At 41.1% G+C, this 23,013-nt stretch overlaps 1 protein-coding gene across 1 annotated transcript; it reads left to right on the forward strand.

Moving 5' to 3' along the window:
• Nucleotides 1-825: 825 nt before the first annotated feature.
• On the forward strand, nt 826-21,452 carry RRAGC (Ras related GTP binding C). Its single transcript, XM_064372163.1, has 7 exons — nt 826-1,182; nt 3,545-3,748; nt 4,727-4,926; nt 8,118-8,232; nt 8,857-8,999; nt 14,201-14,349; nt 19,927-21,452. The coding sequence occupies exons 1-7, from the start codon at nt 946-948 to the stop codon at nt 20,076-20,078; spliced, it is 1,200 nt and encodes a 399-aa protein (XP_064228233.1). The 5' UTR covers nt 826-945; the 3' UTR covers nt 20,079-21,452.
• Nucleotides 21,453-23,013: the final 1,561 nt, after the last annotated feature.

Here is a 23,013-nt window from a genome sequence, read left to right on the forward strand (position 1 = left end):
GGGATGGAATTCCTGGAGAAGTAGACTTTGACTAGGCGGGAAGGAGGGCAAATTGAGTCCCGTTCGGTTTAAAGTGGCAGCAGTTTCCACTGTCTGCGAAGGAGATAAGATGTTCTAGCTTGGCTGCATCTGCTTTCCTATCAGGAGGGTCCAGCTACCTGCTAGAACAAACTATCACAGTGACCCACGACTCTGCTTTGGTTGAGGTCTGCCCTCAGTCTGGCTGGCTCCCCCATACCTTTGCACATCCCAACCGTATCCATCCACCCAGATCTGCTCAGATGCGTTCTCATCCAACTCCCGAGCATTATTTATCCGTGACCTTCCCACGTAATATTTCATACCGAGGTTACTTACACAGAGGTCCGATCTCTCTGTTCATCTTCAAGCAACATGAGGGCAGGCAGGATCCGAGTCTGATCCAGTTCTGTGCCCCTTGGTAAGCACCCAGGACACTGCAGGCATCAATAAATATTGGTTGGGCAAGTACAGTTGTAGGATGAGGACAATCAATTCTTCCCCCAAATTCCGGAAGGGCATCTCCATAGCTGTGCTCTGGGATCCCGGAAGAAGGCAGGGGAGCGGTGCGGCCAGCGGTGCCAGTGGGCCAGGGCGGAGGGCAGAGGGCCGGAGTCCGGGCGGGAGGCGCGGCGGGGCCGCCCTCCTCGTGACTCCTCCTCCCCCCTCCGCGGCGGCGAGTCAGGTGATTCCGGCACGTGACGGGGCACCACCTACCCTGCTGCTCTCGAGTGGCAGCTCGGGCGGCCAATGAGCGTCTGCGCTTCGGCTCGGGGCCTATGAGAGCCGGGCTCTGGGGGGCGGGCCGGACGGTGGCGGCTGCCGGGGGCGGCGGCGGTGGCGGCAGACTCGGGAGGCGGCGGCCTGGCTTGGCTTGGCCTGGCCTGGCCTGGCCTGTCAGGCGCGGGCGGCGGCGGCTCCAGCACCATGTCCCTGCAGTACGGGGCGGAGGAGACGCCCCTCGCCGGCAGTTACGGCGCGGCCGATTCGTTTCCAAAGGACTTCGGCTACGGCGTGGAGGAGGAGGAAGAGGAGGCGGCGGCGGCGGGCGGCGGGGTTGGCGCAGGGGCAGGCGGAGGCTGTGGCCCGGGGGGCGCTGACAGCTCCAAGCCGAGGATTCTGCTCATGGGGCTCCGGCGCAGCGGCAAGTCCTCCATCCAGAAGGTGAGCGGGGTCGCGCCGGGCCCCCCGCCCCCTCCCCGGGGCTCAGGTGCCTGGCGGCGGGGACGCCCGGGAGGGCGGCGGCCGGGGCCCTGCTGCGCTCCGTCCCTCCACACTTTCTCTCCGACTCTTGCGAGCGCACAGGCGCGGCCCCGCGCGGGGATCCCGACCTCTGCGTCCACGCCCAAGTCAGCTGAGGCCAAGTGGAGCGTTGAAGGCGAAACTGGCTGCAGGGAGGCAGGTGCCCGGTGGCACCGCCCAAGACCTCCGCTGGGACCCAGTCCCTGTGTAATTTACGAAACTGAGACGCACTCTCCAGTTCTCACTTGGAGAACTTCGTGGACTCCCTCCCCTGACCCGTTTTGATTTGTTCTTCTCACTTCAGGTGACCTGAGTGTGCAGGGATTCCCAGCAGAGCCCCAGGGAGCCGCGTCAGAAAGAGTTGTGACTAAGACACTGAGCGTTGTAATGCTTTCTCTCGCTACTGGTGTGAAGGAAACTTCGCTGTAGCGTTACGGGGAATTGGATAGTGAGGTTGCACCCATTTCAGTAGTTGTGGCCTGGTGAATGTAATTACTGGTGATGTACCCCCTGTAGGTGTGTGTTTATAAAAATCTGAGAGTTTGAGAATATTTTGCAGACCTAGTCTGTTTTCACTTTTGGGCTTTCATCAACAAATGGAGGGTCGTACACGTTTTTTTGTTTGTTTTTGTTGTTGAGACAGTCTCGCTCTGTCGCCCAGGCTGGAGAGTGCAGTGGCTCAATCTCGGCTCACTGCAACCTCCCCTCCCGGGTTCAAGCTGTTCTCCCGCCTCAGCCTCCTGAGTAGCTGGGATTACAGGCGTGCGCCACCACGCCCAGATTATTACCGTATTTTTAGTAGAGTCGGGTTGGCCAGGCTAGTCTCGAACTCCTGACTTCAAGTGATCCGTCCGCCTGAGCCTCCCAAAGAGAGGCATGAGCCACCACACCGGCCTACACTGTTTAGTAAGGGGGAAATAGAGGCAAAGTTGACTTCCTCCATCAGCCAAACCCATTAGGCGCAGAGTAAGCTGGTAATAAAACTAGTATCATCAGGCACCTGGTCTTTTCACCTCTCTATTGCAAAGGTCTATCCAAAATAAGTCTGTGATTTTTTTTTCTTTTTTTAAATTCTGACTCTGATTTTGTAGATGGGATCTTTTTTAAAAACAGCTTTCTTCCAGATTTGCTGGAGTACTGTGTTTTATTTACCTTGATTTTCACCTCTCCAGCAAGTACAGAATATCAGATGATTAGGAGATGTGGCTTATATCCTAGAGTCCTAGTTAACCTTTCCAGCAAAATTTGGGTACATTGACTGTAGATTTTTAGCAAAGTAATTTTCGTTGTTCACATTTATTACTGAGAAAACTTTGAGAGTAATTATTTTTCTCATCTAGAAAGTTAGAGGCAAGGTAGTTTTATGTTAGAATTGTGTAGGTTGTGAATATTGTGATTCCTTTTTTTTTTTTTTGATATGGAGTCTTGCTCTGTTCAGGCTCAGGCTGGAGGGCAGTGGCTCAATCTCCACTCACTACAACCTCTGCCTTCTGGGTTCAAGTGATTCTCCTTCCCGAGTAGCCGGGACTACAGGCGTGCACCACCATGCCCGAGGAATTTTTGTATTTTTAGTGGAGATGGGGTTTTCACCATATTGGTCAGGGTGGTCTCGAACTCCTGACTTCAAGTGATCCTTCCACCTTGGCCTCCTAAAGTGCTGGGATTGCAGGTGTGAGCCACCGATTATTGTGATTCTTAACAATTGCCTTTACATTTCTTTTCTCATGGGAGCTATCTTTTCCCTGTTAGTCCCTGTGGCCTCATCCTAGATGTTTTCACTTTCTACTTGGTATAGTTACTCCCCTTCTTTTATTTCTTCCACTAGACTGCAAAGTCAGTGAGGGCAGAGTCCAGTCTGTTTCACTTTTTTTAATTACTCCTCAGAGCCTGAGGTAGGCATTAGAGTACTTTTTGAATAAACTAGAGTTCTTAAGCTTTAGCTATAAAGGTTTTATAATCTTAAAGCAGATTTTGACAGAATTAATATTGGCTTTCCCCCAGAAAAACCAGTGGAGGTGATAGAGATTGCTACTATTAGTACTGAGTATGCAGAGAACATAGGAAAGATTTAGTTTCAAAATAGATTTAATTGAAGTTAATTTGGTGTCTTGTCAAAAATAAAGGGATAGTGAATACCAATGGATTCACCATTCAGTTTCTACTTTGTAAAATTTTTTTTTTTTTTGCTATGGGATCAAATTTTTAAATGTTAAACCAGGGTGGAATTTTAAATTTAAATTCTGAAGTTTAATATTTATAAAATTGCCTGTTTTTCTTTTAACAGGTGGTGTTTCATAAGATGTCACCCAACGAGACCCTGTTTTTGGAAAGTACCAACAAGATTTATAAGGATGACATTTCCAATAGCTCCTTTGTGAATTTCCAGATATGGGATTTTCCTGGGCAAATGGACTTTTTTGACCCAACCTTTGACTATGAGATGATCTTCAGGGGAACCGGAGCATTGATATATGTCATTGATGCACAGGTAGTTAGGAATGTGTTTACTTCTCTTCCCTGGTGGGAAAAAGATGTAGAAACAAAGGAAAGTTGTTTATCTTCTTTTTCATGTGCTTGTAGCTTATCTCTTAGGTGGATTCCCTAACAGTGTAAGAGATGCAGTGGCAGAGGTGCTTTGGGAGCAGGCATGCCACTGTGCAAGTAAAGAATATCAGATGATTAGGAGATGTGGCTTACATTCTTGAGTCCTAGTTAATGAGCAGCTAACATTGTCCTTCCGTTTTGATTGGTTAATGGTAGATGTGGCTATACTCTATAGTAATAGTAATGTCATTCCCTGAAAAGATCCCATCCCATAACATAAAGAGGAATATGAGAACTGAGTCAGTAGATATTAGAGCAAATAGTTTACTTAGTTGTCCAAATTGAGTTTAGCTCAATAAGCATTTATGGAGGGCCTAGCATGTGGCAGTCAGTCAGATGAATGGACAAGTCCCTATCCTTTAAGAAGCTTACTTTTTATAAGCTTAAGCATTAGTTAAGAATGCTTTCTGAGTGATAGTCTCTACAGAGGGTGCCTTCACATACAGGATCTAATTAATTTAATCTTCACAATATTGTTAGGTAGATAATGTAATTCTGATCTCACAGATAAGTAAACTGAGATCAGCGGTTAAAAAACTTGCTTAAAGTGACACACTGAATAAATGGCAGAGCTGGGATTACTTTAAAAAATTATATTGGGAAGAAATGTTTATTTCCTTTTAGCTTTCTAAAATTAGTGTTAAAAATTACAAGCATTAACCTGGTAATTGAATTTTTCATTTTGAGACAATTGAAGAGTTATTTAGTAGTATAGTTAATATATTTGACTGTTTGAATATTGATGATAATTAGGTTAGCATATTTTCTGTGGTTGGAGAAGAAGGTGGTTTGAGGCTTTCTTAACTCATTACTTGACTTTTGTGAGATTTATTTTTAAAAAATATTTTGTTCTGACTTACAGGATGACTACATGGAGGCTTTAACAAGACTTCACATTACTGTTTCTAAAGCCTACAAAGTTAACCCAGACATGAATTTTGAGGTTTTTATTCACAAAGTTGATGGTCTGTCTGATGATCACAAAATAGAAACACAGAGGGACATTCATCAAAGGGCCAATGATGACCTTGCAGATGCTGGGCTAGAAAAACTCCATCTTAGGTAACAACGTGTGTGTTTGATATGAGATCCCTGAACAATGTGTAAATGTATTCCCATCTCTGTCATTATAAACACTATAGCTTTCTGCTACCTATATGCCTTTTGCCAAGTCTTTTATGTTTTTGATCTCTTTGTTGAATTCCAAGCTGTCTGGGAACCTGATATTGAGAAACTACCTACTTTTTGCCTTTTCCTGGAGATTGAAGTCATGTGAAGTGTTTCCATTGGTGCTTTTCCAAATTCATCTCAAGAGACTGGAGTCAGGCTGTTTCTTCATGGTATAACTCTGCTTTGGGACTCTTTCCTCTTGGTTTCATTACTTCCCCCCCTCCTTGCCTCAGTGAGGTGAATTTGTCACATTTGTTGTAGAAAGCTTTAGCATGAGTCTTAGACAATATTTTTCTCAGTAGAAACGGCCTTATACAGAGAGTACACTTTCAAATCTGGACTGACTCTTCATTTTTATTTTTCCTGCTGGCTCCCTTCCACCTCCTGCCCCTGGACTGACTCTAATATATCTTAGCTTTTAAAACACTTTATAATTTTTTTTTTTTTTTTGAGACGGAGTTTCACTTTTGTTACCCAGGCTGGAGTGCAGTGGTGCGATCTTGGTGCACTGCAATCTCCGCCTCCTGGGTTCAAACAATTCTCCTACCTCAGCCTCGCGAGTAGCTGGGACTACAGGCTGCGCCACCATGCCCAGCTAATTTTTTTTGTATTTTTAGTAGAGACGGGGTTTCACCATGTTGACCAGGATGGTCTTGATCTCTTGACCTAGTGATCCACCTGCCTCAGCCTCCCAAAGTGCTGGGATTATAGGCGTGAGCCACCGCGCCTGGCCTTAAAACACTTTATACTTTTATGAAACTCTAAAGTTTGTCTTAGGTGGGTTTATCTTATACTTTTGTATAAGGCTGCTGTTAACTTTAGAGGACTATTGGTTTGTAACTATTATTAAGAAATTATTATTAAATAATAGCTCCTAGATAGGATTGATTTGTGTATTTGCATTCTAAAAGCGTATGAGGAATATTTTTGTACATGTTATTTTATTTGGTGATATAGATAGAAATGAGTATTAAAGAGTACCCAAGAAAATACTCTCTTGATGATAGAAGCAGCTTAAAGGGGGAGTAGGGGAGAGAGACAGCAAGTTCTTTCTTTGTCTCTATTCTATTGTTGTGACTTCATTATGGGCTCAAGCTAACTGCTACCCCTACCCCTAATATTCGCTGGGCCTTAGGCTCCAAGAATCTTTCAGTTATTCATCTGGGAAACCATGAAGAAAAGTCTCGTTGACCTCTAGTTTGCTTGGAATAAATTTCTAAAAAATTTGAAAGTAATTCATGGTTAAAAAAAATAAAAATTCAGCAATGTTTGTGAGAGAAAATGAAAGTACCTCTCCATAAAAATTCATTCTTCTTATTTTGGGAATCCACTGCTAATAGTGTTTACCTGGATTTTGAGCCGTGCTTGTCCTGTTTTCCCCAGTGCTCCATGGGGATCCTTCTGATTCTCTTTACTCCGTGTCTGTGCCCCTTTCCAGGGCATCCCACCCCAGTGGCACTTGCTATCCCCTTCCTCTGTACCATTTAGGGTCCTAGACCTTGTTAACTTCAGTAGAATTTTGCATCAAGCTTTTATTTAGGCCTTGCACAGTGGCTCATTTGGGAAGTCGAGGCGGGTGGATGACTTGAGGCCAGGAGTTTGAGACCAGGCTGGCCAATATGGCGAAACCCCATCTCTACTAAAAATAAAAAAAATTAGCTTGACATGGTGGTGTGTACCTGTAGTCCCAGCTACTCGGAAAGCTGAGGCAGGAGAATCGCTTGAACTCAGGAGGCGGAGGTTGCAGTGAGCCAAGATCGCGCCACTGTACTCCAGCCCAGCCTGGGCAACAGAACAAGACTCTGTCTCAAAAAAAAAAAAAAAAGCTTTTATTTAGTACTAGCAGCTCCATTTCATTTCCAGTTTCTATAAACTTATCTTACTAAAATGCCCTGTGTCTTGCAGGTTCTCCCTGTCGCCATTCACCTCAAGCCTCGTTCTTACCTTGCTCACCTTTTAGCCTACAGGAAACACTAAAATAATCCTTTCTCCCTAGGATCTGTAGGATCTTCTTGGCCTTACCTGTTCCAGTGCTCTTACATCTAGATCAGAGCCCTGCGTTGCCTAGATTAGGTTCTCAGGTTAGATCCTTGAAAGTATCTTAAATTACCTATAAAGTAGTATACACAGTTCTGTCTCTGATGTTGTAATATATATATGTATAAATGTGTGATGGATGTGACTGTAATGAAGAGTATACTCCCTGAGTGATAAAGCAGATAGAATGGTTGACAGTGTTTAAATTGTTAAAGGCTTCCCTCTCAAATACATGTTTTATTGAATCTACATGTATTACTTCACCACTGTAAGTCCTTTTAGGCCTCCAGACTCCTGTAGATTCGTCCATTCTCTGTAGAGCCCTGACTCCCATCCTCTTTAATACACTCTTTACATAAATTCTTAATACCAGTTGTATTCATTTGTTTATTCAACAAATACGAGCACTGTTCAAGGGAGTGGGCTTGCTGCTAGGAGCATGACTGACAAAGTCTCTTTCCCCTGGAACTTACATTCTCAGTGACACAGCTCAAAAGCACTGAAATGAATGTATGGTATCGTTTTAAGTACTTACCAATGCTGTGAAGAAAAACAAATTAGGGGAAAGGGGTTGAAAGCATTGGTACAGGAGTACTATTTTAGGTAGGCTGGTCTGGAAAGAACTTTTTGAGGTGATATTTTAGTAGAAACCTGAATTATGTTCTTATTTGATAAATGTCACATAACTCATCTAGCTTCCTCGGTTTTTAGTCTTATTTTTAGTCTCAGTTATGTGCTTAAAAAAGCTTTTTGGATCAGATTGTAAAGATGTAAGGTGAATATTTGAGTTTATGTATCTGAAAATCCTTTTCTGGGTACTACTTCAGTTGCTCTTTGTGTAAATGCAGTAAAGAGATGGATAGCTACAAGCCAGGTGGGAAAGTGCATTTGTCATCTTGAGTGATGGGCATGGTAGATAAGTTAAAGAGGCTTTAATGAACTCACTTAAATCAAATGTTAAGAAACTTAAAGTTTTGTGTATTATAATAGTTGTCACATAACATAAGGTATTTTTCAAATTAATCAAACTATGTTGTGTTTTTCAGCTTTTATTTGACTAGTATCTATGACCATTCAATATTTGAAGCCTTTAGTAAGGTGGTGCAGAAACTTATTCCACAACTGCCAACCTTGGAAAACCTATTAAATATCTTTATATCAGTAAGTGAGAAATTTATATTTAATTCACTGTAGTTTCTGATTACATTTTTGTGAACCTATTTGTGTTTTCAGCTTTCCCAAAAAATGTCTTGAATTAATCTGAATCAAGTACAAAGACTAATGACCTGCTTAACATGTAAAATAAATGATAACATAAAATATTGCTTGAGTTATTTTCTGCATTCTTAAATAGATGTTGATGTCAAAATATAATTCTTTTATGTTTTGTAAATTGCCACATAATGCCTTTCTTGATAGCAAGGTGATTCAAATCAGAGATTGATTATATTAATAAGAGGATTATTGAAAATGTAGCATTGCTTGATTTTTAGAGTTTTTTTTGTTAAATTTTTGGTGATATCTTAGAAAATAATTCATTTGAATATAGAGGAAGAAGAACATTTAACTTAGGAAATTATGTCAGGAAATCAGAGTAGAGAAAGAATTCCACTTTGATTCTTTGGATAATAGAAGAGTCTCTCAAGCAAGTGCTATTTGTTTTTTGGTATCTGGTTATATAATTTAAAATGTTCTTGGATGTTATTCAATAATTCAAGGTCTTCGATAAGTTGTAAATTATGATTTTTAAAAAATACTGAACAGTTTCCCATTTGTTTTTCCAAGAATTCAGGTATTGAAAAAGCTTTTCTCTTTGATGTTGTCAGCAAAATCTACATTGCAACAGACAGTTCCCCTGTGGATATGCAATCTTACGAACTTTGCTGTGACATGATCGATGTTGTAATTGATGTGTCTTGTATATATGGGTAAGTTATATGCATATTCCTGCAAGATCTCAGACAGATGGGAAACTATTAGCTTGATTTGTCCAGGAGACTAATTTCTGAGGCCTCTGGCAAGTAGTACTGCATGCAGTGGGATTGTTCTGACTACAGTGCTTTAACTTGGAGCATGATTTCTCTGGAACTGTGCTGCTGGGTCTTACTCTTTCAGAGAATGGCTGAGAAAAGTTGGAAAGCATGACTAGAACTGGACTTGTTTATCACTGCAAGTATCTCCTGATGTTGTGAGGATGAGGGAGGGTTGCACTGTATCTTCTCACTACGGGGACTTAGCTAGATTGGAAAACTTAAGTTAATTTATTTAAAATAGTCTGAATAACAAAGTAAGTCCTGGTTCCTGATTTAATCTCAGACTTTGTGGAATTAGGGATTCTTAATCTTTCATAGAGCAAAGAAGGTAATTAGAATTTTGAATGTTGGAAGAACTTACACATATAAAAATCTGACCCATATATACAAGTTTCCAAAATAAATCTCTAAAATTTGAGCTCTTCCTTTATGTAAATTTCCCAAATTCTATATAGAAATTTATGAAAGGCAGCCAGCAAGTGATTTTGCAGAATAGGCCAAAGGACAGTGAAAACTTTGGAGAATTTACTGGCTTTTCAAAAGCTGATAATGGCCAGGTTGTAGTGGCTTGCGCCCATAATCCCAGGTGTTTGGAAGGCTGAGGTGAGAGGATTGCTTGAGGCCAGGAGTTTGAGACCAGTCTGGGCAACCTTACCAACCTTTACCAAAAAAAAAAAAAAAGTTAATAACATTCTCTGCAGCTTCTGACTTCCCAGATTCCCCTGGTATACTAATATCAGCATTCTCAAATTGCTTTCAGATGCTTTAGCATTGTCTCCTACCTGTGTTTTCTCTCTCTGACTCTCTTCACTTTGGTCTTTTGCCCGATTTTTCAGTGTCTTTCCCCAGCTACCTCTGAGTAGGAGAGTACATTTATCTTATCTATTCTTTGTCCTTCTATTCCTTTTACTTTGTGATTACATGCTCTCTTTTCTTTTCTTTTTTTGAGATGGAGTCTTACTCTGCTGCCCGGGCTGGAGTGCAGTGGCGTGATCTCAGCTCACTGCAACCTGTGCCTCTTGAGTTCAAGCAATTCTGCCTCAGCCTCCCAAGTAGCTGGGATTACAGGCACTCGCCGCAACACCTGGCTAACTTTTTATATTTTTGGTAGAGATGGGGTTTCACCATGTTGGCCAGGCTGGTCTTGAACTCCTGACCTTGTCATCCACCTGTCTTGGCCTCCCAAAGTGCTGGGATTACAGGCATGAGCCATCGAGCCTGACCTGTTTTGATTCTTTACATAATGAAAATGAGACATTGTCAGTTTAATATATATATTTTATATATAGATATATAAAATATAAATATATATATATTTATATATATATTTTTTTTTGAGACAGAGTCTTGCTCTGTCACCAGGCTGGAGTGCAGTGGCACCATCTTGGCTCACTGCAACCTCCACCTCCTGGGTTCTGGTTATTCTCCTGCCTCAGCCTCCCAAGTAGCTAGGACTACAGCCGTGTGCCACCATTCTCAGCTAAGTTTTTCTTTTTTTTGTATTTTAGTAGAGACAGGGTTTCACCATGTTGGCCAGGATGGTCTTGATCTCCTGACTTCGTGATCCACTTGCCTTAGCCTTCCAAAGTGCTGGGATTACAGGTGTGAGCCACTGAGCCTGGCCCAGTTTTATTATATTTTTTAGGAAAGTTTCATATTTTCCCATTTCTAATTTAAAAAATGGATGAGTAGAACATTTGCTTTTTCTTTAAAACAAATCAACTTTGTATCAACCAACTTATTTATAATATAAAAATCAAATTTAACTGTAAAATTTATTTTTACTGTTAGATACATTTTTAAATACCTTATACATAATGAAGTACATTATGTTAGCTGGGTGTGTGGTGTGCACCTGTAGTCCTAGTTACTTGGGGGATTAAGCAGGAGGATGAGGCAGGAGAATTGCTTGATCCCAAGAGTTCCAGGCCGCAGTGAGCTATGATCGTGTCACTGCACTCCAGCCACGGCTCACTGCAGCCTCAACCTCCGAGACTCAAGTGATCCTCCTCCCTCAGCTTCCTGAGTAGCTGAGACTACAGGTGCACAGCAGCTAACTTTTTTTTCTTTCTTTTTTTTGAGATGTCTGTCACTCAGACTGGAGTGTAGTGGCACAATCATGGCTCATTGCAGCCTCAGCCTCCCAGGCTCAAGTGATCCTCATGGCTACAGGCATGTGCCATCATGCCTGACTAATTTTTGATTTCTATAGAGATGGGGTCTCACTGTGTTGCCCAGGCTGGTCTTGAATTCCTGGACTCAAGTGATGCTCCTGTCTTGGTCTCCCAAAGAGCTGGGATTACAAGTATGAACCATTGTACCTGGCCTATTTTAGTTTTAATTTTTTGTAGAGACAGGGTCTCATCGTGTTGCCCAGGCTGGTCTCACACTCCTAGCCTCAAGCAGTACCCCTGCCTTGATCTCCCAAAGTGCTGGGATTATAGGCATGAGCCACCACTCCTGGCCTGCCTTGGCATTATTTTGACTAAGATTTGGATAAGCTTATTTTCCTAATAGTCCTAAAAACTATTAAAACAGATAAACATAGAAAGCAGATCTTATGATGTACAGATTCGGAGCAAGCATTTTAAGGTCATTAACATATTTTTATTCTTAATTTTATTAATCACAGCCAAATGAAGTCACTCTAATCTCCAGACTGTGAATAGAATGTACCTTTCTAATTTCTTTCTCATGTTAGTGTGTGATTCAAGATCATATGGTGGGTTGACATTAGGAACTTTATAGTTTCTTACAGTTGCTGGCTGTGGGTGCTGGTTTAGGGAATCATCTTCAGGGTTGTCTATGTTCGAACCTCTTGTCAGAGTTAGTTCTTGTTCCCACTTTTCATGTGGTACAGGAAAGGATCTACATAGGGCATCTTAACTATAAGCTGAAAACACATAGCACTTATAACTTCCTCTTCTCCAATTAGAAGGAAGTAGTTTTCTTTTATACTCTTAAAAGCAAATGACACCAACTTCCCCACCACTCTGCCTTCCCAAATTAACTTTATATTAGTTAAGATACTGAAAACTGCATGGAACTGAGTTAAAAACCCTAAGTTTGAGTCCTAACTTTGCCAGGAGATCACTTCATTTTTAATAAACTTCAGTTCTTACTTTTTTTTTTTTTTTTGAGATAAGGTCTCACTCTGTTGCCCAAGCTGGAGTGCAGTAGTGTGAACACAGCTCACTGCAGCCTCTACCTCCTGGGCTCAAGCAGTCCTTTTTCAGCCTTCTGTGTAGCTGGGAGCACAGGTGTGTGCTACCACACCTGGCTAACTTTTGGATATTTTTGTAGAGATGGAGTCTCACTTTGTTGCCCAGACTGACTTTGAACTCCTGGGCCAAAGTGATTCTCCTTGGCCTCCCGAAGTGTTGAGATTATAGGCATGCGCCACTGTGCCTGGCCTCTGTGTGTTTTCAATGAGCATTGTCCTCTCTTTGTATTTGTGTAGTTTACTTTTGCTTGTTGCAGAAAGGACTTTTGTGGTTAAATAGTAATTATTCGTGTCCTCTGGGCTGTTGTGAGGATCAAAGAAATGTGTGAGAAGGTAAACTGTAAAAATAAGCCCCCACTTCACAAAAAAAATATAGAAGGAAAATATAGAGAAATGAAAACAGGAGTAAAGAGCCACTACCAAAGACAACCACTAACAACTGTTTTAGTGTTATTTCTGTCACCTTAAAATGTGTGTGTGTGTGTGTGTGTGTGTGTGTGTGTGTTTTCTTGTGTTGCCTAGGCAGGTCTCGAACTCCAGAGCTCAAACATTTCTCCCACCTCAGCCTCCCAAAGTGCTGGGATTACAGGCATGACCCACCATGCCAGTTCTAAAACTTTTTTTGCTCATGCTCATGCTACCGTACAAGAACGTAAATTGTAAGGCTTGGAATATGAGCATCAGGCTCATGCTACCATAAGAGAAAGTAAATTGTAAGCCTTGGAATAGTTTGAAAAATAAGCTAAACCCCAGTTCATTAAAAACTGCATGGAAAATACAGAAAAATGAAAATAGGAAAAAAAAGCTACATTGTTTTACTACCAAAAGCAATTACCAATTACTCCTACCATTTTCATTTTCTTTCTTTTTTTTCCCTGAGACAGTCTTGCTCTGTTGCCCAGGCTGGAGTGCAGTGGCACAATCTCGGCTCACTGCAACCTCTGCCTCCCAGGTTCAAGCAATTCTTCTGCTTCAGCCTCCCGAGTAGCTGGGACTACAGGCATGCACCACCATACCTGGCTAATTTTTTTATTTTTGTATTTTTAGTAGAGACAGGGTTTCTCTGTGTTGGCCAGGCTGGTCTCGAACTCCTGACCTCAGACAGTCCACCCACCTTGACCTCCCAAAGTGCTGGGATTACAGATGTGTGCCATTGTGCCCAGCCGACATTTTTTTTAGTATATTTCCCTCACCTTTTTTGTTTTTGAAGGCAAATACTTTTTAAAAAGCATTTTTGACAACTCTTAATTTCTAGCAATGGCTAGATAACCTTTAGATTTTTATAGGCAAGTATGTCAGAAAAGACTCTGAATCCATATTTTTTTTAAAGTTGTTGATTTCAACATAGTCCCTACTAATCTCTACCAGGGACTGTTCTTGTATAGTCTAAATATTTTCTTGCTTTTGTGAGGAAGCAAAAAATATGTTTTCTGTGAAAATGTGATTGACCTGGCATATAGAATATGCCTTGAAGGAGCTCACCTAAGTGAGGCGGCAGGTCCCAGAGGGGCCCTGTGATCTGAGGGCAGTAAAGAGAGGAGACACCTCAGCTGGGTTTACAGAACACAGTCTCGGGGGTGAGTAGCCCCACCTGGTGAGATGTTGGTAATGCTGTCATTTTCCTGGTTAAGATAATACGTACGTTTGCATCTTTTTCTCCAAATGTCTGATTATCTTGTTGTTTTTAATAGGAATCCCTGAGAACCCTGTGTTTAGGAACACTATACCTTAACAACACACTCTCTCTATGTATTTGAGCCAGTATTCTTTCCCAAAGACATTCAGGAAACTGGGGGGATATCATTGTGCAAATTAAATGTGGCAGATGCCTAGATGGGAAACCTGTAATGAATAGTACTTTCTTTTAAAATAGGTTAAAGGAAGATGGAAGTGGAAGTGCTTATGACAAAGAATCTATGGCCATTATCAAGCTGAATAATACAACTGTCCTTTATTTAAAGGAGGTGACTAAATTTTTGGCACTGGTCTGCATTCTTAGGGAAGAAAGCTTTGAACGAAAAGGTAATGGCATTTTAAAAAGCTGTTTTTATATTAATTTCTTTGCCATAACGTCTCAGGTTCTTGAAAACAAGAGAAAATAATAATTGCAGTGTTAGGCAAATGGCTATTAGAAAAACAAAGCTCAGGCCGGGTGTGCTGGCTCACACTTGTAATCCCAGCACTTTGGGAGGCCGAGGCGGGTAGATCATGAGGTCAGGAGTTCGAGACCAACCTGGCCAACGTGGTGAAACCCCGCCTCTACTAAAAATACAAAAATTAGCTGGGTGTGGCAGCATGATGCACCTGCGTCCCAGCTACTCAGGAGGCTGAGGCAGGAGAATCACTTGAACCTGGGAGGCGGAGGTTGCAGTGAGCTGAGATCGTGCCATTGCACTCCAGCCTGGGTGACAGTGAGACTATCTCAAAACAAACAAACAAACAAAAAAACTCAAACTGCTTTTGTCCCTTCCCTTTCATACGTAGTCCAGACTTTCTCCTTTCTTTTTTTGATCTTTCATTTTAAATCAAGGTTTTACTAGCCTTTCTGATGCTTTCATTACCTGTTTAACTGCCTGCAGTTTGGCTTGCATCTGAGCAAGTCTGATTTATTTATTTATTTATTTATTTATTTATTTATTTATTTAATACTTTAAATTCTGGGATTCATGTGCAGAACACGCAGGTTTGCTACCTAGATATACACATGCCATAGTGGTTTGCTGCACTCATCAACCTGTCATCTACATTAGGTGTTTCTCCTAATGCCCTCCCTCCCCCAGCCCCCTTCCCTGACAGGCCCCAGTGTGTGATGCCCCCCTCCCTGTGTTCATGTGTTCTCATTGTTCAATTCCCACTTATGAGTGGAACATGCAGTGTTTGGTTTTCTGTTCCTGTGTTAGTTTGCTGAGAATGATGGTTTCCGGCTTCATCCATGTCCCTGCAAAGGACATGAACTCATCCTTTTTATGGCTATATAGTATTCCATGGTGTATATGTGTCACATTTTCTTTATCCAGTCTATCATTGATGGGCATTTGGGTTGGTTCCAAGTCTTTGCTATTGTGAACAGTGCTGCAATAAACATATGTGTGCATGTGTCTTTATAGTGATTTATAATCCTTTGGATATATATCCAGTAATGGGATTGCTGGGTCAGATGGTATTTTTGGTTCTAGATCCTTAAGGACTCGCCACACTGTCTTCCACAGTGGTTGAACTTACACTCCCACTGACAGTATAAAAGTGTTCCTGTTTCTCCACATCCTCTCCAACATCTGCTGTTTCCTGACTTTTTAGAGATAGCCATTTTAACTGGTGTGAGGTGGTATCTCATTGTGGTTTTGATTTGCATTTCTCTAATGACCCGTGATGTTGAGCTTTTTTTAATATGTTTGTTGGTCACATAAATGTCTGCTTTTAAGTGTCTGTTCATATTCTTTGTCCTCTTTCTGATGGGGTGGTTTGTTTTTTTCTTGTAAATTTATTTAAGTTCCTTGTAGGTTCTGGATATTAGCCCTTTGTCAGATGGATAGATTGCAAAAATTTTCTCCCATTCTGTAGGTTTCCTGTTCCCTCTGATGATAGAAACTAGACTTTTAGAAGTTACCAGGTTACCTTCTTGCTGCATTCAGTGGCCTTTTCTTACTCTGCAGCCTTTTCAGCCTTCTGAGCATGTGATCTTGTCCGTCACTCCTTTCTCAAAGCTTTTTTCTCTCTTTGCTTCCCTGAAGCTGAATTCTTGGGATATTTTGTGTGTTTGTTTTCCTGACCACCTCTCCTGTTTCTTCTGGCTGTTTTTTCCCCCTGCTCAGTCCTGAGTGTTTGTCAGAGCCAAGTCTTTCTGCTTGCTTATTCTTTTTTTTTTTTAAACATGGGGTGTCACCATGTTGGCCAGGCTGGTCTCGAACTCCTGACCTCAGGTGATCCACCCATCTCGGCTTCCCAAAGTGGTGGGATTACAGGCATGAGCCACTGCGCACGGCCTCTGCTTGCTTATTCTTTAGGTCAGCTCATCCAATACATGGCTTCAGTTAATCTTCTCTATGTGATTGAAAAATTCACATCTCCAGCTATGACTTGGGCTCATGCTCCCATTCCATGTTTGGAGCTATTAGTAGAATGTCCTCTCTTAAATATGTGATTGTTACCATCAATATCATATCAATCATTGAAGGATGAGTATTTCCCCTTTTTTGTGATTCTCTTGGCTACCATACTTCTGTCACTAGTTAACGCTAGTTTCTCCTGTCCAAGCATAGTTATCTTGTAGTCAGGTAATTATGTGGTGTGATTGCTGAAGGGGCCCTTGCCGATTGGTTCACAGAGGAGATTTCGTGATCTCCTTTTTCTGCTATGTTGTTTATACTGAATTTTCACCAAATCTGATCATTTTTTGGAAATGTTTCTTGGGTTTTCTTTCCATTTTTACTGTCAGTGATTCTACTCCAGGTTCTCATTGCTTCAGGCCAGTGGTGCTGCAGTAATCTCTAGCTTGATAATATTCATGCAGTTGACATATATGTGGAGGATATAGTATATATCATCTTTTATCCCAAAGGCAGACTTGTTTTCAGAAAATTAATATTATTTAACTACTCAAGGAACTACGGTAACTCTGTTATTTACTGCAACAAGTCTTCCCTCTTGTGCCTGAGTTTTTGATGGAATAGTTCAGATATTCACAAATTTTGGGGTAAAACAAAACATGAATTTTCGCCTTTCAACTTAAGAACTAAAATGACAAATATAGTTGAAGTCTTGTTTTTGAGACAGAATCTCTGTTGCCCTAACATGATCATAATTCACTGTAGCCTCAAACTCCTGGGCTCCAGAGATCCTCCTGTCTCAGTCTTCCGAGTAGCTGGGACTATGGGCTCATGCTACCATATTGGCTAATTTTTAAAAATTTTTGTGGCGATAGGTTCTATGTTGCCCAGACTGGTCTTGAACTCATGACCGCAAGCAGTTTTCCTACTTCAGCCTCCCAAAGTGCCAGGATTACAGATGAGAGCCAACTGCCTGCCCAGTTGAAGTGTTCTATATGTTTTTCTCAATTGAAATCTCTTCCTTTGAGCTTCTATGTATTTTATTTTTCCTATTTTGTTTTAACTTCATGTCTATCCCTAAATAATAGAGTATTGTATAAATGATATCAAAATATAAGTAGTCTTCTGCAAATTGCTTGATTCTTTTCATTCAGGTGGTTTTTGAGATTTATTCAGATTGATGACACATAGTTCTAGTTCATTCCTTTTCACTGCCGTATAGTATTCTATGGGTTGAATATACCACATTTTATTTTCTTGTTGCTGGATATTTGGATTATTTTAAAAATTACAAATAATTCTGCAACAAATGCTCATGAACCTTGCCTTTACACATGTGGAGACTTTCTCTAGGGTATGCATTTAGGAGTGGAATTTATAGAGTACATAATATATCTTTGACTAATAAAGATATTGCCAAACAGCTCTCCAAAGTGAGTTCACCATTTTACCCCTGGCTGGGACTGGTCTGTGGATGTTCTTATCCCTTCTTATCCTTAATAATGCTTGGTATTGTCAGACTGTTTAATTATTGTCAATCTGGTAGGTGTGAAAGGGTATCTTATTTGATTCTCATTTTTACTTATTTAGTTACTGGTTAAAGCAAGTATCTTTACGTGGCAAGTACCTTTCCATGACTATTCAGGTTTCTTCTTTCATATTTTACCTGTTGACATATATTTATCTTGTTTTGCATTGATTCTTAGCAGTTCCTTATTTTTCTCCATGTTTATTTTTTTTTTAATTTGTGTTTTTATTCTGAGATGGAGTCTTGCTGTGTTGCTCAGGCTGGTCTTGAACTCCTGAGCTCAAAGAATCTTCACACCTCGGGCTCTCAAGTAGCCGGGATTACAGGTGTACATCACTTGTGCCTGGCTCCTAACCATTTTAATCTTAAAACAACATTTATTTAGGCTGGGTGTGGTGACTCATACCCGTAATCCCAGTGCTTTGGAAGGCTGAGGTAGGAGGATGCTTGAGCTCAGGAGTTCAAGACCAGCTTGGGTGAGATAGCAAGACCCTGTCTCTACCAAAAAATTAGAAAATTAGCTGGCTGTGGTGGCTCGCACCCGTAGTCCTATCTACTCAGGAGGCTGAGGCAGGAGGATCGCTTGAGCACAGGAGTTTGAGGTTGCAGTGAGCTATGATTGCACCACTGCACTCCAGCCTGGGTGTCAGAGTGAGACCCTGTCTCTAAAAAAAGAAAAAAAAAATTTGTTTATGGGAATTTTCAGATGTACACAAAGGTAGAGCAGCACAAGGAATCTCCATGCTCTCAGCTCCTGGGTTCAACCCTCATCTCCACACACTTCAATCATGTTTCCTGGAGAGCTTCCCAGTTATTAGAGATTATTAATCTTTTTAATTTTGTTGTGGAAACTGACAAATGTATGAAAAAGTAGAGAAAATAGTATAATAAAAGCCTTTTAATCTATTGCCCAGATTCAACAGTTATCAAAATTATAGCCAATCGTGTTTCCTATTTATACCACTTTCCCTACTGGATTATTTTGAAGCAAATGCCTGACATTAAATCATTTTGTCTATACAGATTTCAGTAGGTATCTCTAAAAGGTCGTGGTTTTTAAAACAATAAACAACAAAATTAGCAGTGATTTAATGGTATCATCAAATATCTGGCCGGTGTTCAAATTTCCTTGTTTGTTTTATTTTACATTTGGCACAGAAGTAAATTTTAATGTAGTTGAATTGATCAAAACTTGTCTTTATAGTTTGTTTCTTTTCTGAGTTTGAAGGACCACCTTAATTTGGCTGTAACCTACTTATTCAGTATACCTGATTCCTAGTATTTCCTACCAGGAGTTCTCTGATGCCTCGCTCTCCAGTCAGACCATTTCTTTCCTGTCTTCCACCTGTGCTGTATTCTCATTGCCAGCTCCCTGTAGTTTTCTTGTGATTTTGTTCCCCTTTTCTGCCTAATTAAATCGTGTCTGTAGTCCCAAAGTTCTTTCTTGTCCCTGAAGTTTTCAGTCGATTACTTTGCCCTGCACTTGGCTTTTTCTTTGGATTTCTTTTACATTTGCAGTCAATTTGACACCAGATTGTTTTGGTTTGTTTCTTGTATTTTGGCTTTATGCCCCAGCTAGCATATCCTGTCTGGAAGGCATGGACCATATCTGCTGTTGCCTTTGACATATTGTACCCTCTATCATGCTGTTCAATAAGTATTTAATGACTTTCATCAAATCAAATATAAATTATTAAAAGATCACACTACGTTCAAGCAGGCCACACAGTGTATTTTAATATTTTACTTTTCTTGAATGTGAATTGAGTGATTTGAAGCTTGGATGCCAGAGGTGTTAATTTGGCCAAGGTGATGGTCTAATCGCATTTGTTGTCTGGCAGAATGTTATGATGGTGGTCATATATGATGACCAGCTGTTCTTATGATTGAAAAGGTTGCTATCTAGTTTGGAGGCTTAAGAATTTCCAACCAGTGTTTATCAGAGTTATTTTTGGCTGCAAACCCAAATAGATAATTTCACAATTGACAATTCAGGAGGCATTCTTTTCTTTTTCCTTCCTGCAGGTTTAATAGACTACAACTTCCACTGTTTCCGAAAAGCTATTCATGAGGTTTTTGAGGTGGGTGTGACTTCTCACAGGAGCTGTGGTCACCAGACTAGTGCCTCCAGTCTGAAAGCGCTGACACACAATGGCACGCCACGGAACGCCATCTAGTCTGAATCCCAGCATCGGGGCTCTGTGCCAGCTTACTCCTCACTCCAGGGTCAGATGCCATGTGCTACAGGACATGGGAGCTGCCGCTTGTGGGAATCTGGTGCCTGTCCCACTAGAGACAAGGGGTAGAGTTTCTCATTTGAATGAAAACCCCTTTACCTGGTGGTGTACAACTGAAGCTACTATTTCTTTTTTGAAAAATGGCAAAAAAAAAAAAAAAAAAAAAAAATTTCTGGCGACCACGGAACTCAAGTGTGTGTTTCTCCTCTTTTGGGTCCACTTTAAGTAGTTGAGATATTTTGGACCTGGAGATAACAGCAGTTACCCATCCTTACCAGGGAATGTTGCCATCATTTCCAGTTGAAAATAATAGAAAAGACTGAATTTTTATATGCTTCACTTAGGCGTTCATTTGAGTAGACTAAAAATTCTGCCTTGCTTAGGTTCTAACACTGCCTCTCAGATTTCAGTTTTGGACATTGCACAGTTAAGACCTTTTAAATGCATTTGCTTGCTAATTTGGAAGACACATAGTCTGCAGCAAGACATTCCTATATTGAAGAAATGAGAGAAAATTTTATGCTGCATCAGGTGGAGAGCAAGGCTCAACAGTGGTTGCGTTAGTTCCCTCGGAAGTGTTGAAAAAACTTTGAAAGGGAAGAAAATTTTTGCACCTTTGTTCTGGGTACCAGATGTCTGGGTTCTTTCTTCTGCATTAGATAAATGATCATGCTCAGTGTAACAGGGAATTAAAAATAAGTTTTTCCCATAATCCCCTTCTAGGGGAGAAACTCATTATGTCACTGAAATGTTGAGCTTACTTTTCTTTAATCTTGATATCAGCTTCTACATACCTTTTATTCTAAGCTAACGAGCTTCTTGATTGCATTTAGTTGACCACGAGTGACCCTAAGGCACTGGGGGACTGTCCACTGGGAGTTGGAGTGAGCACTTGGTGCTGCAACAGGCATTGTTTTACATACTTTGTCTCCAGTATTCTGACACCAAGTGTCAACTGTGGTACTTTCTTTGCCTAGGATATTAATTCATAATTGTTACTTTTGTTGATGGTTGATACCCTTTCCATTGATTTAAACCTAACACATTATTTCTATTCCACATACCCAGTAGGCATAGATTCCAAAGCCACTGGACCACTTGAGTACATAAGTGCCACTGTTTAATGCAATATGTATATTCAGGTCTGTAAAGCTAACAGTGTGACTTGGAGTGCTTCCTGCAGATGATTCTGACTGTTGAGTATTTACATGGACCATGGTGATATCCAAAAGAAAAATGCTTTTTATATTTATAGATTATTTCATTGAACTATATATGAAATGGGTATCAATAAATGTATTTACTCCAAAACCAGTTTTTCTCCTTGCCTGAGGTATGAGAGGGTGGTGGTGGAACATTGGGTTGTCTCACTTTGCCGTTTTCTCATTCATTTATTTTTCTTTTTCTCTTTTTTTGAAACGGAGTTTTGCTCTTGTTGCCCAGGCTGGAGTACAGTGGTATGATCTTGGCTCACTGCAACCTCCGCCTCCTGGGTTCAAGCTATTCTGCCTCAGCCTCCCGAGTAGCTGGGATTACAGGCATGCGCCAACACACCTGGCTAATTTTGCATTTTTGGTAAAGTTGGGGTTGCTACATGTTGGTCAGGCTGGTCTTGAACTCCCAACCTCAGGTGATCTGCAGACCTCAGCCTCCCAAAGTGTTAGGATCATAGGTGTGAGCCACCGTGCATGGCCCATTTCTTTTTCTTATGCTGCTTCATGTGGTTAATATTTCTTATGTGTCAGAGTTTCAAGTTCTATCCTGATGTGGGAGTTTCATGGCTATGTGTCTTCCCTGGCCATTTCTGCTTTAGGGTAGTAAATCAAAGCTCAGGTGAAAATATTTTTGGTTGGGTGTTTCATGTCAGCACATCTCATGCATGGTGGGGAATGTCCTGGGTCTGGCAACATGAATGATTTTATCCAAGCTAAGAAAGAGTAAGATGCGTGAAGGTAGAACACACTTAAATTGTACAAATTTCAGCTTGTTTTTTGTTTCCTCCAGTTGCTGACATGCTCATTGACTCTTAAATGTCTCTTAAATCGTGTCTACAAACATGTTGGGTCTAAACTAATCAGAGAAAAATAGATAGTAGTTTGTCAGTGGGAGGAAGATAGAGATTGAAATATCTTTAAATTTCATAATCGGACTACTTTGGAAGCTGTTTTAATTCTGAAATGGAAATCACAGAAACAGCTGGAAAAAACTCTTGAGATACTATCTAATCTGCTCCCCTTTTTCAGATTTTGGAAACTGAGGTGCAGAGGGATAAGAAGCCATGTTGAGGCCATAACTAGGAGGACTAGATAACTCAAATTCCAGATACTATTGAGAGTGGACGGGATGCCATTACTCAGGATGCCTGAGCAGCAGGTGTGAACTGGCACTGTCTGGGGTGCACCAAGGGTGGCCAGCCTCATCATAGATCTAGTTAGTGGCAAAGCAAGGCTTGGCCTCCAGACCTGGCAGCCGTGTCGCATGCCTTTACTTGCAGCCCCCAGCCTCAGGCTCCCATTGGTTAAATGGGGAGAATGCTTCAAGATGTATATGGTACACAGATGCCCAATAAATGTTTTCCTATTACTGAAAATTATAAATTCAGTCAGTGGAGAAATCCTTAATTGTGAAATAGAAAGTAAAGGTGGAAAGGAGACAACTCAGGATGAAGGAAACTGGAGAATAAAATGATCAAGGTTTTGCCTGAAATGTTTGCATCCCAATGGATGTTGATGTTTACCAGGCTACTTCAAAGAGAACTAGGACAGATGGTTTAAAAAAAACGCTTCAAGTCTTAAGCAGCAAGGTATTTTAGCTATTTCGCATACCACCACCTCTCCCATTCACATTCATATATACACACACATACATATATGCA

The sequence above is a fragment of the Aotus nancymaae genome, unplaced genomic scaffold (genome assembly GCF_030222135.1).
Source record: "Aotus nancymaae isolate 86718 unplaced genomic scaffold, 86718_ANA_hifiasm-v0.15.2.pri h1tg000007l, whole genome shotgun sequence".
Taxonomy (NCBI): Eukaryota; Metazoa; Chordata; class Mammalia; order Primates; family Aotidae; genus Aotus; species Aotus nancymaae.

Coding starts and splice junctions, on each gene's coding strand:
- RRAGC (XM_064372163.1), top strand. CDS start 946: ATGTCCCTGCAGTACGGGGCGGAGGAGACGCCCCTCGCCGGCAGTTAC. Junction 9,000..14,200: donor GATGTGTCTTGTATATATGG/GTAAGTTATATG, acceptor CTTTTAAAATAG/GTTAAAGGAAGATGGAAGTG. Junction 14,350..19,926: donor AGAAAGCTTTGAACGAAAAG/GTAATGGCATTT, acceptor TCCTTCCTGCAG/GTTTAATAGACTACAACTTC.